General features: G+C 43.2%; 1 protein-coding gene across 1 annotated transcript; it reads left to right on the top strand.

The window, feature by feature from the left end:
- Window positions 1–528: 528 nt before the first annotated feature.
- On the top strand, window positions 529–1,218 carry neurog1 (neurogenin 1). Its single transcript, XM_068043015.1, has one exon. It carries the CDS (start codon window positions 529–531, stop codon window positions 1,216–1,218), a length of 690 nt encoding a protein of 229 aa, XP_067899116.1.
- Window positions 1,219–12,441: the final 11,223 nt, after the last annotated feature.

The raw sequence follows: 12,441 nt of genomic DNA on the forward strand, positions 1-12,441 counted from the left end.
AATTGCTCTTCGCATTGGTCGGTTGGACAGTGTATTAATTAAAGGCACGCTCCTGGAGACGCCGCCAGTGCTGGGGGTTTGGTGGGGGGAGGGGAGGGGGTCTAGAGACAAAGCTTATGTTAATCAGAGGGAGCGTGGCACGGGGCAGACCTGATGTATTCATTCTTTTTTTCTAGGGGGATGGGGTTATTGTTTCAGAGCGTATATAAACCGTTTATTTAGTCGTGTGCCAAACTCGCTGCTCACACGAGCTTATTGCACCAAGATCAGAAGAAAACAACTGAAGTCGCGTGTCCTTCGAAGAAATAATTGCATCAAGAGGAACCTCACAAAATTTGCTGGATCTTGCACCTTCACCCAATCTTAATTCTGTCTCCAACGTAAGTATCAGAGCATATTTCACCGGGTCGCATTTTATCTTTATCTTCCACTGATGTGTGAAATGCCAGTTAAAAACAACTTGAAGCATTTTAATTTAAGGTAAAGCATATTAATTGATTGCTCATGTGCGATTTTTCTCTCTGTAGGATGGACTGCACATATTCTGACTATGAACACAGCGATCTCTCCTTCCCACTGACAGATGAAGAAGATAGTGTAAGCTTCATAACTGCATCACCTTCGTCAGCAGTTAGTACCCCCTCCGCAGAGCTCCTCGCTGCCCAGTCACCTTGTTCAGATCTAGAGAGATCAGAGGACCCGAGAGACAAGAAGCGCAAACCCAGAGGCCGCTCGAAAGCAAAGCCTCAAACGGGCATCCATTTGGTGAAGAGAAGCCGGAGGACGAAAGCCAACGACCGAGAGAGGAACAGGATGCACAACCTGAATTCGGCCCTGGATGACCTCCGCGGTGTCTTGCCAACTTTCCCCGACGACGCCAAACTAACAAAGATAGAAACGCTGCGATTCGCTCATAATTATATCTGGGCTCTGTCTGAAACGCTAAGGTTGGCTGATCAGTGTGTGGACAGCGGCCGGAAGCAAGTGATGCTGCCCGGGTATCTGAAAACCATCGATCCTCCCAGCCCAGGCAGTGATGAAGGATCCTGGGTAACAACAGCATCCCCATCGTCCGCAACCACTTGCACTTCGAGTCCAGCAAGCCCCTCCACCTCTGATGACTATGCATATAAAAGACCATCAGACAGCATCTTCTCATTCCGCACTATACAGAAAGATTTTCTCAATGAGGTGTCCTGTTTTAATGATTACCACTGAGGGAAGTAAATCTGAAAGCCACAAATTTCACACCTATGCCTTAAAATTGCATGAACCGACTTTTTTAAAAACAGTTTTCAGTCATAACCAGTAGAGTATTGTTTTTTATATATCATATATACTGATAGTTTTTAGATAGAAATACAACGCAAAAAGAACATTTTGACAATTTGCTGTTTCTTTCAGATGCTGAGGTTACAAGTGATAATGATTAGCAGCGCTCTAAAGAGTTGTCAGCTCTTTCAAACCGTCTTAAGCTTTTTTCCTTCTGTGCACTTTTCTGATTTCCACAAAAGCTTTCTTTGTCTGTCATCACAGAATAGACATCAGCCTCTATTTAATGCGATTTAAGGTTAAAAAAGAGAGAGAGATTTGTTTCTGCAGACGAGGTGAAAAGTCAGCTTTACAATTTGTAAAGTCCTAATGAAGAAAAATGAGCGTGGAAATTTAGTTTGAACGCCCTGACAATAGGATGAAAGAAACAGAGAAAGGAGACAAGAAGCGACGTTCATGCATTATGGATCCCGACCTCCGGCGCTGTTCTGAGAGTCTCGGCCATTGGACATGGGTTTCAGACCTAGCTGGGCACGATGCCTATGTGTTATTTATTCAAGAAGAAGCATTCATATGAAGATGTATTTTTTTGTATATAAAGAGTTTATTCTATTATGTATTCATCCCAAATTTAATGCTTTGGTTCTTTATACACTTGTAAATAAAATTTTAACGTTTTTACAAATTACTTCGTGTCTGTTCCGTCTGGTTAAAAAACACTAATTCCATTTGGGGGGAATTCAGTCATTCTGTGAGCTGAAATATTATGATGGGCATTTTCGGAATAAAATCTGCACAAATACTTGTTTTTCCAAAACGTCTTAAGGTGAATACTGAACAAATGCCGTATAAAGTATTTTATTTGTAAACGATACAACATTGTAGAATGTTGATTGAACTATTATCGACCTTTCTTTCGCAACTGAGAAACAATCAAAACTTACTGTGAGGTCTAAACTTATAAAATTAACCAAACTATTGGAAAATGGGATCCCAATTCTACCAGTTGATGCTCCTCGACAGTTCTAAACTTTTAATAATTACAACTTTCATATTGTCACTGGAAAATGTGGATTAGATCAGACCTTCAAAAAACATCAGGATATAAACAAGAGAAACGCCCACTTCAAGCTGTCATCTAAACTGAATTTATACAAACTGCGAGACAGCCGCTCACACGAGAGACCACTTGACTGACAAAGGATGCTCAAGGGACGGGGAAAAGTGGTAGCGTTGTCTTCCAGGGAGGAAACACAAGAGCTAAACACAAGGCTAAAGAACTTCACAAAAAAAAACCCGCAGGGGAAAGTAGATATACAAACTGGATGAAAGGAAGATATTTAAAAGTCACTGGGTTTAGCAGCTTTTTGTTACAAATGTGCACTAGGTTTTACTTCCTTTAAAGCATTTTATATTCGAACACTTTTTCAGAACAATGAATATATTAAAAACTGAAGCGTTGATTTCTTTGATAACCTCGAGTTTGTGTGATAAAGCCTGCATCCACACTGCTGATACCCCCGGGGGTGGAGTGTTTCGCTCGGAGTACTTCTTTTAGCTCGTATTTGTGATGAAGCCAGGTGGTACAGACAATCCTGTTGTATCTGCACGTGTCTGGGATAGAACAGGGGATTTAGCTGCCGCCGGAGGATAAAAATAATCTAATTCCAATAACACGGTACTATTCATCTCAATTGGGGAAGGTTTGACAGCACAACATCGCCAAGGGGAGGAAAAAACAACACGTGGATGAATCCTATCGACTTAAACCGATATCACAGTCCTGAACAAAATAAACACGCACTGAGCGAATGAACTCAGCAATTTGTGATCTAAAGCATTGCTACTTCTTGTTTTATTTGGTAATATGAATGAGTGATATAACTTTGACTTGAAAATCAGTAATAATTACCAGAATCTCTTCAGGTGAGAAAACGAACATTACAATCAGCCGACATGGAAAATGTAAACCCCGAGTCCTGCAATCAGTGAGAAGTATGTTCCAGTACTCCATAACATCTGTGCCAAGACATTTTAGCATACTGTAAACTCACCGAACCCGAGTTGTCTACATTTGCAATTGTTTTCAACTGGAATTGTAATATTTTAGCTCCAAAGTAGATTTATTTATACTTGCCTAATACAATTGTTCTTTACTGACACTTTTCACCCTGAAAAGGGCAATCAGGCATTAGTTTAAACTGGAGTTCTTGGTTTACGTTTGTTCGTTGACATGGATGATGACAGGTGGCGTCGATGTGTTTAATGATGATGCACGTCCTGAAGGGATGTAAAACACACAAAGTTTGGGACCATGGGAACACTCACTGATGTCTTTGTAATACTACGGGGCGGCACAGTGGTTAGCACCGCAGCCTCACAACTCCAGCGACCCGGGTTCAATTCTGGGTACTGCCTGTGTGGAGTTTGCAAGTTCTCCCTGTGTCTGCGTGGGTTTTCTCCAGGTGCTCCGGTTTCCTCCCACAAGCCAAAAGACTTGTTGGTAGGTAAATTGGCTATTATAAATTGCCCTTAGTATAGGTAGGTGGTAGGGAAATATAGGGACAGGTGGGGATGTGGTATATGGAATTAGTATAGGGTTAGTATAAATGGGTGGTTGATGGGCAGCACAGACTCGGTGGGCTGAAGGGTCTGTTTCAGTGCTGTATCTCTAAACTAAACTAAATATTAAATACGCACACATGGTTGTTTGTAAGACATAGTAAAGATGTAGTGAGATTCCACAGTTTCGTGAAGCAATTCTTCATTGTTTTGCACACCTGCGGAATTACTCAAATAAGTAGAAAAGCCAAGATAAACATGAATGCAAAAGAAAGTCTTTTGAAAAAAGTAACATTTTTGAAGTTTTCGTTGAAAATGTAAAACATATTTTCCCTTCACATGAGCGCTGACCCTTTTTAAAACGGTGACAACTGGCCCAAACTTTTCAAGACATCCTAAGCTGTGCAAATTATCCTGGCGAAAGTGACTACTCACAGGACTTAGAAGCTGTAGCTATGCACTATATTGATCAAGTGCAAGTATTGCACTCCACAACAAAGTGGGATCTGAGGGTGTCCCTTTTTTCCTTTACTGTGGAAAGTGGAAACAGGCACTATGGTATGGTTAATAAAACCAAAAAGTGCTGGAAATACTCAGCAGATCTGGCAGCATCTGCGGAGAGAGAAGCAAAGTTAACGTTTCAGGTCAATGACCTTTCATCAGAACTGGCAAAGGTTAGAAATGTAATAGGTTTTAAGCAAACAAAGTGATGGTGGGGCAAAATAGAACAAATGGGAAGGTGTTGCTAGGACAGAGGGTCACAGAGAATAACTGACAAGGAGGTCATGGGGCAAAGACAAAGACAAAGACAAAGAGTGCATTAATGGTGTGGTGAAATACAAAGCGTTAGTGCAGAGAGGGTGTTAAATGACAGAATAATGAAAGCCCTAGCCTAAAGCAAAACATGAAACAATGTGGGCAGGCACATGGTAATTAAAAAAGCGTAATGATGAAACAAAATAAAATAAAATGAAGTAAAAAAAATACAAAGTTAAACTAAAAAAAGGTAAAACTAAAAAAAAAAGTTGGGGGTCAGTCATACTCTGAAATTATTGAACTCAGTGTTCAGTCTGGTAGGCTGTAGCATGCCTAATTGGTAAATGAGGTGCTGTTCCTCGAGCTTGCATTGATGTTCACTGGAACACTGCAGCAAATCCAGGACAGAGATGTGGGCATGAGAGCGGCGGGGCAGGGGGAATGGTGGGGGCATTGAAGTGGCAAGCGACAGGAAGCTTGGGGTTATATTTTCGGACTGAATGGAGGTGTTCCGCAAAACAGTCACCCAATCTGCATTTGGTCTCCCCAATGTAAGGGAGACTGCATTGTGAGCAGTGAATACAGTATATTAAATTGAAAGAAGTACAAGTAAATTGCTGCTTCACCTGAAAGGAGTGTTTGGGACCTTAAATAGTGAGGAGAGAGGAGGTAAAAGGGCAGGTATTACACCTCCTGCGATTGCAGGGGAAGGTACGTGTGGGAAGGGGGCAAGGCGTCAAGGGTAATGGAAGAATGGACAAGGGTGTCGCGGAGGAAACGATCCCTTTAGAATGCTAACAGAGGAGGGGAGGGGAAGCTGCATTTGATAGTAGCATCACGCTGGACCTGGCGGAAATGGCGGAGGATGATACTTTGGATGTGAAGGCTGGTGGGTTGGAAAGTGAGGGCAAGGGGAACCTTGTCGTGGTTCTGGCAGGGAGGGGAAGGGATGAGTGCAGAGGTGTGGGACATGGGCCGGATACGGTTGAGAGCCCTGTCAACCACAATGGGGGCGAGGGGGAATCCTCAGTTAAGGAAAAAGGAAGACATATCAGAAGCGCTGTTGTAGAAGGTTGTATCATCAGCGCAGATGCGTTGGAGACAAAGAAACTGGGAGAATGGAATGGAGTCCTTACAGGAGGCAGGGTGTGAAGAAGTGTAGTCGAGGTACCTGTGGGAGCCAGTGGGCTTATAATAAATATTAGTAGACAGCCTATCCCCAGAGATGAAGACAGAGACATTGAGGAAAGCAAGGGACGTGTCAGAAATGGACCATGTAAAGGTGAGAGAAGTGTGGAAATTGGAAGCAGGGTTGATAAAGTTTTCCAGTTCAGGGCAGGAGCAGGAAACAGCACCAATGGCAGTCATCAAAGTACAGGAAAAAGAGTTGGAGGAGGAAGCCTGAATAGGACTGGAACAAGAACCCTCCCAGAACAGTGACAGGGTTCCCCTTGTCCTCACTTTTCACCTCACCAGCCCCCACTTCCTCCGCCATTTCCACCATGTCTAGCGTGATGCCACTACCAAACACATCTTCCCCTCCCCTCCCCGTTAGCATTCCAAAGGTATCATTCCCTCCGTGACACCCTGTTTCACTCCTCCATTACCCCTACACCTCGTCCCCTTCCCACGGAACCTTCCCATGCAATCATAGGAGGTGTAATACCTGCTCTTTTACCTCCTCTCTCCTCACTATCCAAGGCCCCAAACACTCCTTTCAGCTGAAGCAGTGATTTACTCGTACTTCTTTCAATGTAGTATACTGTATTCACTGCTCACAATGTGGTCTCCTCTACATTGGGGAGACCAAACGTAGATTGGGTGACCGCTTTGCGGAACACCTTCGTTCAGTCCAAAAACATGACCCCGAGCTTCCGGTCGCTTGTCATTTCAACACACCCCCTCACTCCCTCCCCCGCCACCTCCCACCCTGCCGCTCTCATGCCCACATCTCTGTCCTGGAATTACTGCAGTGTTCCAGTGAACATCAATGCAAGCTCGAGGAACAGCACCTAATTTACCGATTAGGCACAGTGCATTCTACCGGACTGAACATTGAGTTCAATAATTTCCGAGTATGACTGACCTCCCTTTTTGTTTTAGTTTTACCTTTTTTTTAGTTTTACTTTGTATTTTTTATTTTTATTTCATTTTATTTTAGCTTGTTTTATCATTACACTTTTTTTTTACCATGTGCCTGCCCACTTTTGTTTCCATGTTTTGCTTTTGGCTAGAGCTTTCATTATTCTGTCATTTAACACCCTCTCTGCACTAATGCTTTGTATTCCACCACACCATTAACACACTCTTTGTCTTTGCCTTTGCCCCATGACCTCCTTGTCAGTTATTCTCTGTGACCCTCTGTCCTATCAACACCTTGTCATTTGTTCTTTTTTGTCCCACCCCCATTTTATTTGCTTAAAACCTTTGCCAGTTCTGATGAAAGGTCACTGACCTGAAGCGTTAACTTTACTTCTCTCTCCACAGATGCTGCCAGACCTGTTGAGTATTTCCAGCACTTTTTGGTTTTATTTCAGATTTCCAGCATCTGCAGTATTTTGCTTTTACCATAATATGGTTCTATGGTGCTGATGATCCTCCTGCACCTCCACCAAGTGACCATTCCTCAAGTATGAGACTGGACAATAAATGTTTGTAGGCTAATTCACATGGATGGGAAGGTGGTGGGGAGTTAATAGGTCAGAGTTAATAGGACGTTAATACGTCCTCAACATACATAGACACTTTCCAGTAGGGGTAACTGGATAGCAAGGAAAAGCCCAACTTCAGGTAACTTTCTCCCTAAGTGGCTTGAGGAAATTGAGGCCAATTGTAGAATTATCATCCAACCTAGTTAAGGCAGTGTAACCGGCATCCTTCAATTTACGGATCGGTATCACATGAAGTTGCATGGGAGGTACAATGTATGTTTCTGTTCACTTTTCCCTTCATCTATACTAAAAGTATAGAATGTGGAGGCTGTTGGGGTAGAAGATGAGGACAAGGGAAACCCTTTCGCGGTTCTGGGAGGGAGGGCAAGGGGTGAGAGCAGAAGTGCAGGAATTGGGCCAGATATGGTTGAGGGTCCTGTCAACCACAGTGCGGGTGGGAGGAATCCTTGGTTAAGGACAAAAGGAAGACACATCAGAAGTTCTGCTGTGGAAGGTTGCATCATTAGAGCAGATGCATTGGATGGAGAAACTGGGAGAATGGAATGGAGTCCTTACAGGAGGCAGGGTGTGAAGAAGTGTAGTCGAGGTAGCTGTGGGAGCAGGAGGGCTTATCATGAATTTTAGTACAAAGAACAAAGAAGAGTACAGCACAGGAACAGGCCATTCGGCCCTCCAAGCCTGCGCCGATCTTGATGCCTGCCTAAACTAAAACCTTCTGCACTTCCGGGGTCCGTATCCCTCTATTCCCATCCTATTCATGTATTTGTCAAGATGCCTCTCAAACGTCGCTATCGTACCTGCTTCCACCACCTCCCCCGGCAACAAGTTCCAGGCACTCACCACCCTCTGTGTAAAGAACTTGCCTCGCACATCCCCTCTAAACTTTGCCCCTCTCACCTTAAACCTATGTCCCCTAGTAACTGATTCTTCCACCCTGGGAAAAAGCTTCTGACTATCCACTCTGTCCATGCCGCTTATAACTTTGTAAACCTCTATCATGTCACCCCTCCACCTCTGTCGTTCCAGTGAAAACAATCCGAGTTTATCCAACCTCTCCTCATAGCTAATGCCCTCCAGACCAGGCAACATCCTGGTAAACCTCTTCTGTACCCTCTCCAAAGCCTCCACGTCCTTCTGGTAGTGTGGCGACCAGAATTGCACACAATATTCTAAGTGTGGCCTAACTAAAGTTCTGTACAGCTGCAGCATGACTTGCCAATTTTTATACTCTATGCCCCGACCGATGAAGGCAAGCATGCCGTATGCCTTCTTGACTACCTTATCCATCTGCGTTGCCACTTTCAGTGACCTGTGGACCTGTACGCCCAGATCTCTCTACCTGTCAATACTCCTAAGGGTTCTGCCATTTACTGTATACTTCCCACCTGCATTAGACCTTCCAAAATGCATTACCTCACATTTGTCCGGATTAAACTCCATCTGCCATTTCTCCGCCCAAGTCTCCAACCGATCTATATCCTGCTGTATCCTCTGACAATCCTCATCACTGTCCGTAACTCCACCAACCTTTGTGTCGTCCACAAACTTACTAATTAGACCAGCTACATTTTCCTCCAAATCATTTATATATACTACAAACAGCAAAGGTCCCAGCACTGATCCCTGCGGTACACCACTAGTCACATCCCTCCATTCAGAAAAGCACCCTTCCACTGCTACCCTCTGTATTCTATGACTGAGCCAGTTCTGTATCCATCTTGCCAGCTCCCCTCTGATCCCGTGTGACTTCACCTTTTGTACCAGTCTGCCATGAGGGACCTTGTCAAAGGCTTTACTGAAGTCCATATAGATAACATCCACTGCCCTTCCTTCATCAATCATCCTCATCACTTCCTCAAAAAACTCAATCAAATTAGTGAGACACGACCACCCCTTCACAAAACCATGCTGCCTCTTGCTAATAAGTCCATTTGTTTCCAAATGGGAGTAAATCCTGTCCCGAAGAATCCTCTCTAATAATTTCCCTACCACTGACGTAAGGCTCACCGGCTTATAATTTCCTGGATTATCCTTGCTATCTTTCTTAAACAAAGGAACAACATTGGCTATTCTCCAGTCCTCTGGGACCTCACCTGTAGCCAATGAGGATGCAAAGATTTCTGTCAAGGCCCCAGACACCCTATTCCCAGAGATGGAGACAGAGAGGTCGAAGGAGGGAAGGGAAGTGTTGGAGATGGACCATGTAAAGCTGAGAAAAGGATGGAAATTTGAAGCAAAGTTGATAGTCTTCCAGTTCAGGGCGGGAGCAGAAAACGGCACTGATGCAGTCATCAATGTACCGGAAAACGAGTTGGAGGAGGGGGCCTGAGTAGGACTGGAACAAGAACCCTCCCAGAACGGCAACAGGGTTCCCCTTGTCCTCACTTTCCACCTCACCTGCCCCCACATCCTTTGCCATTTCCTCCACTTCTAGCATGATGCCACTACCAAACGCATCTTCCCCTCCCCTCCTCTGTTAGCATTCCAAAGGGATCGTTCCCTCCACGACACCCTGGTCCACTCCTCCATTACCCCCGACACCTCTTCCCCTTCCCACAGCACCTTCCCATGCAAGCACAGGAGGCGTAATACCTGCCCTTTTACCTCCTCTGTCCTCACTGTCCAAGGTCCCAAACACTCCTTTCAGGTGAAGCAGCCTTTTACTTGTACTTCTTTCGATTTAGTATACTGTATTTGCTGCTCACAATGCGGGCAGACCAATGTAGATTGGGTGACCGTTTTGCTGAGAACCTCCGCTCAGACTGAAAACATGACCCCAAGCATCCTGTCGCTTGTCATTTCAACACCCCAACCCCTCTCACTCCCTGCTCTCATGCCCACATCTTGTCCTGGGATTGCTGCAGTGTTCCAGTGAACATCAACGCAAGCTCGAGGAGCAGCACCTCATTTACCGATTAGCCATGTTAGACCCTAACGGACTGAACATCGAGTTCAATAATTTCAGAGAATGACTGGCCCCCTTTTTTTTAGTTTAACCTTATTTTTAGTTTTAGATTGTATTTTTTATTTTTATTTCATTTAATTTAGTTTGTTTCATCGTTACATTTTTTTTTACCATGTGCCTGCCCACTTTTGTTTCCATGTTTTGCTTTTGGCTAGGGCTTTCATGATTCTGTCATTTAACCCCCTCTCTGCACTAAAGCTTTGTATTTCACCACACCATTAACACACTCTTTGTCTTTGCATTTGCCCCCTGACCTCCTTGTCAGTTATTCTCTGTGACCCTCTGTCCTATCAACACCTTCCCTTTTGTTCTCTTTTGTCCCACCCCCACTTTATTTGCTTAAAACCTATTACATTTCTAACCTTTGCCAGTTCTAATGAAAGGTCACTTTCATGCTGCCAGACCTGCTGAGCATTTCCAGCACTTTTTGGTTTTATTTCAGATTTCCAGCATCTGCAGTATTTTGCTTTTACCATAGTATGGTTCTATCGTGCTGATGATCCTCCTGCACCTCCACCAAGTGACCATTCTTCAAGTAGGAGACCGGGCAATATACGTTTGTCGGCTAAATCACATGGATGGGAAGGTAGTGGGGAGTTAATAGGTCAGAACATTTAACGTACATAGACACTTTCCAGCAGGGGTCACTGGATAACAATGAAAAGCCCAACTCTAGCTAACTTTCTCCATAAGTGGCTTGAGGAAATTTGAGGCCAATTGTAGAATTATCATCCAACCTAGTTAAGGCAATGCAACCGGCACCCTTTCAATTTCCGGATCGGCATCACATAACGTCGCGCGGGAGGACTCAATGTGACTCTACTTTTCCCTTGTCTATACTAAAAGTCAAATTTCAAATCGCATAGCGTCGAGTACTAGATTCAGATTTATATAGGAAATGGTAAATATATTGAAAGAGATGGTGGCAACTATCCATTTACTTGGCCGTTAGCTTTTTATTTGGCAAAAGAGATCGAACTTAATATTCGTGCCATTTTGTACAACCTTAAACTGTTAAATATTCACCCTTTTTGTTAAATTCTTTCTTTGGTCTATTTATTGTTCTGATGTATTGTTTATTGGGTATTTTAATCTACAATGCAAATCTATATAACTGGCATGGAAAAGAAACGTACATTTGATTAAGCTGTTCCATTTAACAGTACATGATAAGGAATTTCGTTGGTTTTCAAACTGTTAGTAATAACAATGAAAAGGAAAGTGCAGACCGTCAGCAAGCCATTATTGTTAAGATATGAAGATTGAGGTATCTCCGGGGGAAAGGAAGGTTGGTTTTGAAGAAAACTCTACGGTATGGTGAAATGCAATGCTTGTTTGGAGAGGAAAGGTCCTCCTCCATTCAGCAATGAATGTTTCCGATCGAGTCCCTGCACCTGCCCGCCTCGACCCGGTCTTTTGTCTGCAGCAGCCTCCAGGGTCTGAAATTAAACCTTGTCCTTACAGGAGCAAGGTCAGCCAGAGGCACGGGCATCCCGAGGGACACAGTCTCTTCAAAACGGCAGAAACAAAAGCGCGAAAAACCGAGGCTCACGTTCACCATTTACTGATGTTTTTCTTTTTAAAAAAACCGCGAACTGGATTTTCTTTCTGTTGCTGATGTCCTCTGTTTATTATAAACGGACTAATTATTTTTCTTTTGTCTGTAAGTAGATTGGATGTATTTATCAAATATATCTTATTTTTCTTTATGATATATTTGACAAAAGTTAGGTGTTCTCTTTGTATGCACTGTTATTTATAATACCCGTAAACTTCTTCAACATTCGTGTGTCTCAACAGTGAGTGGATGCAAATATATAAATGGAGATTAGAATATAGTAATAACTGTGACGGAGTAGATGGCATTTCTCCTACAAGTATTTCACACGTTAGCTCTATTATTGGCCGGATTGGACCATTTCATTATGTTCAATGCTTATTGGTATTTTTGAACAGTAAAAAAAAAGTTTCAATTAACCGCACTTTAAAATAATAATCTTCAACTATTCATTTTTTTGTGATTCACAAAATCTTTAGTCAAAGACAAGTTTACCATCTTGCTGTATTGTAACAAATTAAACAAATGATGTGTCAATGTTGATGAATTTTAAGTACAGAGTTTGTTAATACATACAAAATGTGCCTTACAATGCGGGAAGGTCTCAGGATGCCTCACTGGTAAATAATGAATAAGCTGATGTAATTTGAGCAGAA

The sequence above is a fragment of the Heterodontus francisci genome, chromosome 12 (genome assembly GCF_036365525.1).
Source record: "Heterodontus francisci isolate sHetFra1 chromosome 12, sHetFra1.hap1, whole genome shotgun sequence".
NCBI lineage: Eukaryota > Metazoa > Chordata > Chondrichthyes > Heterodontiformes > Heterodontidae > Heterodontus > Heterodontus francisci.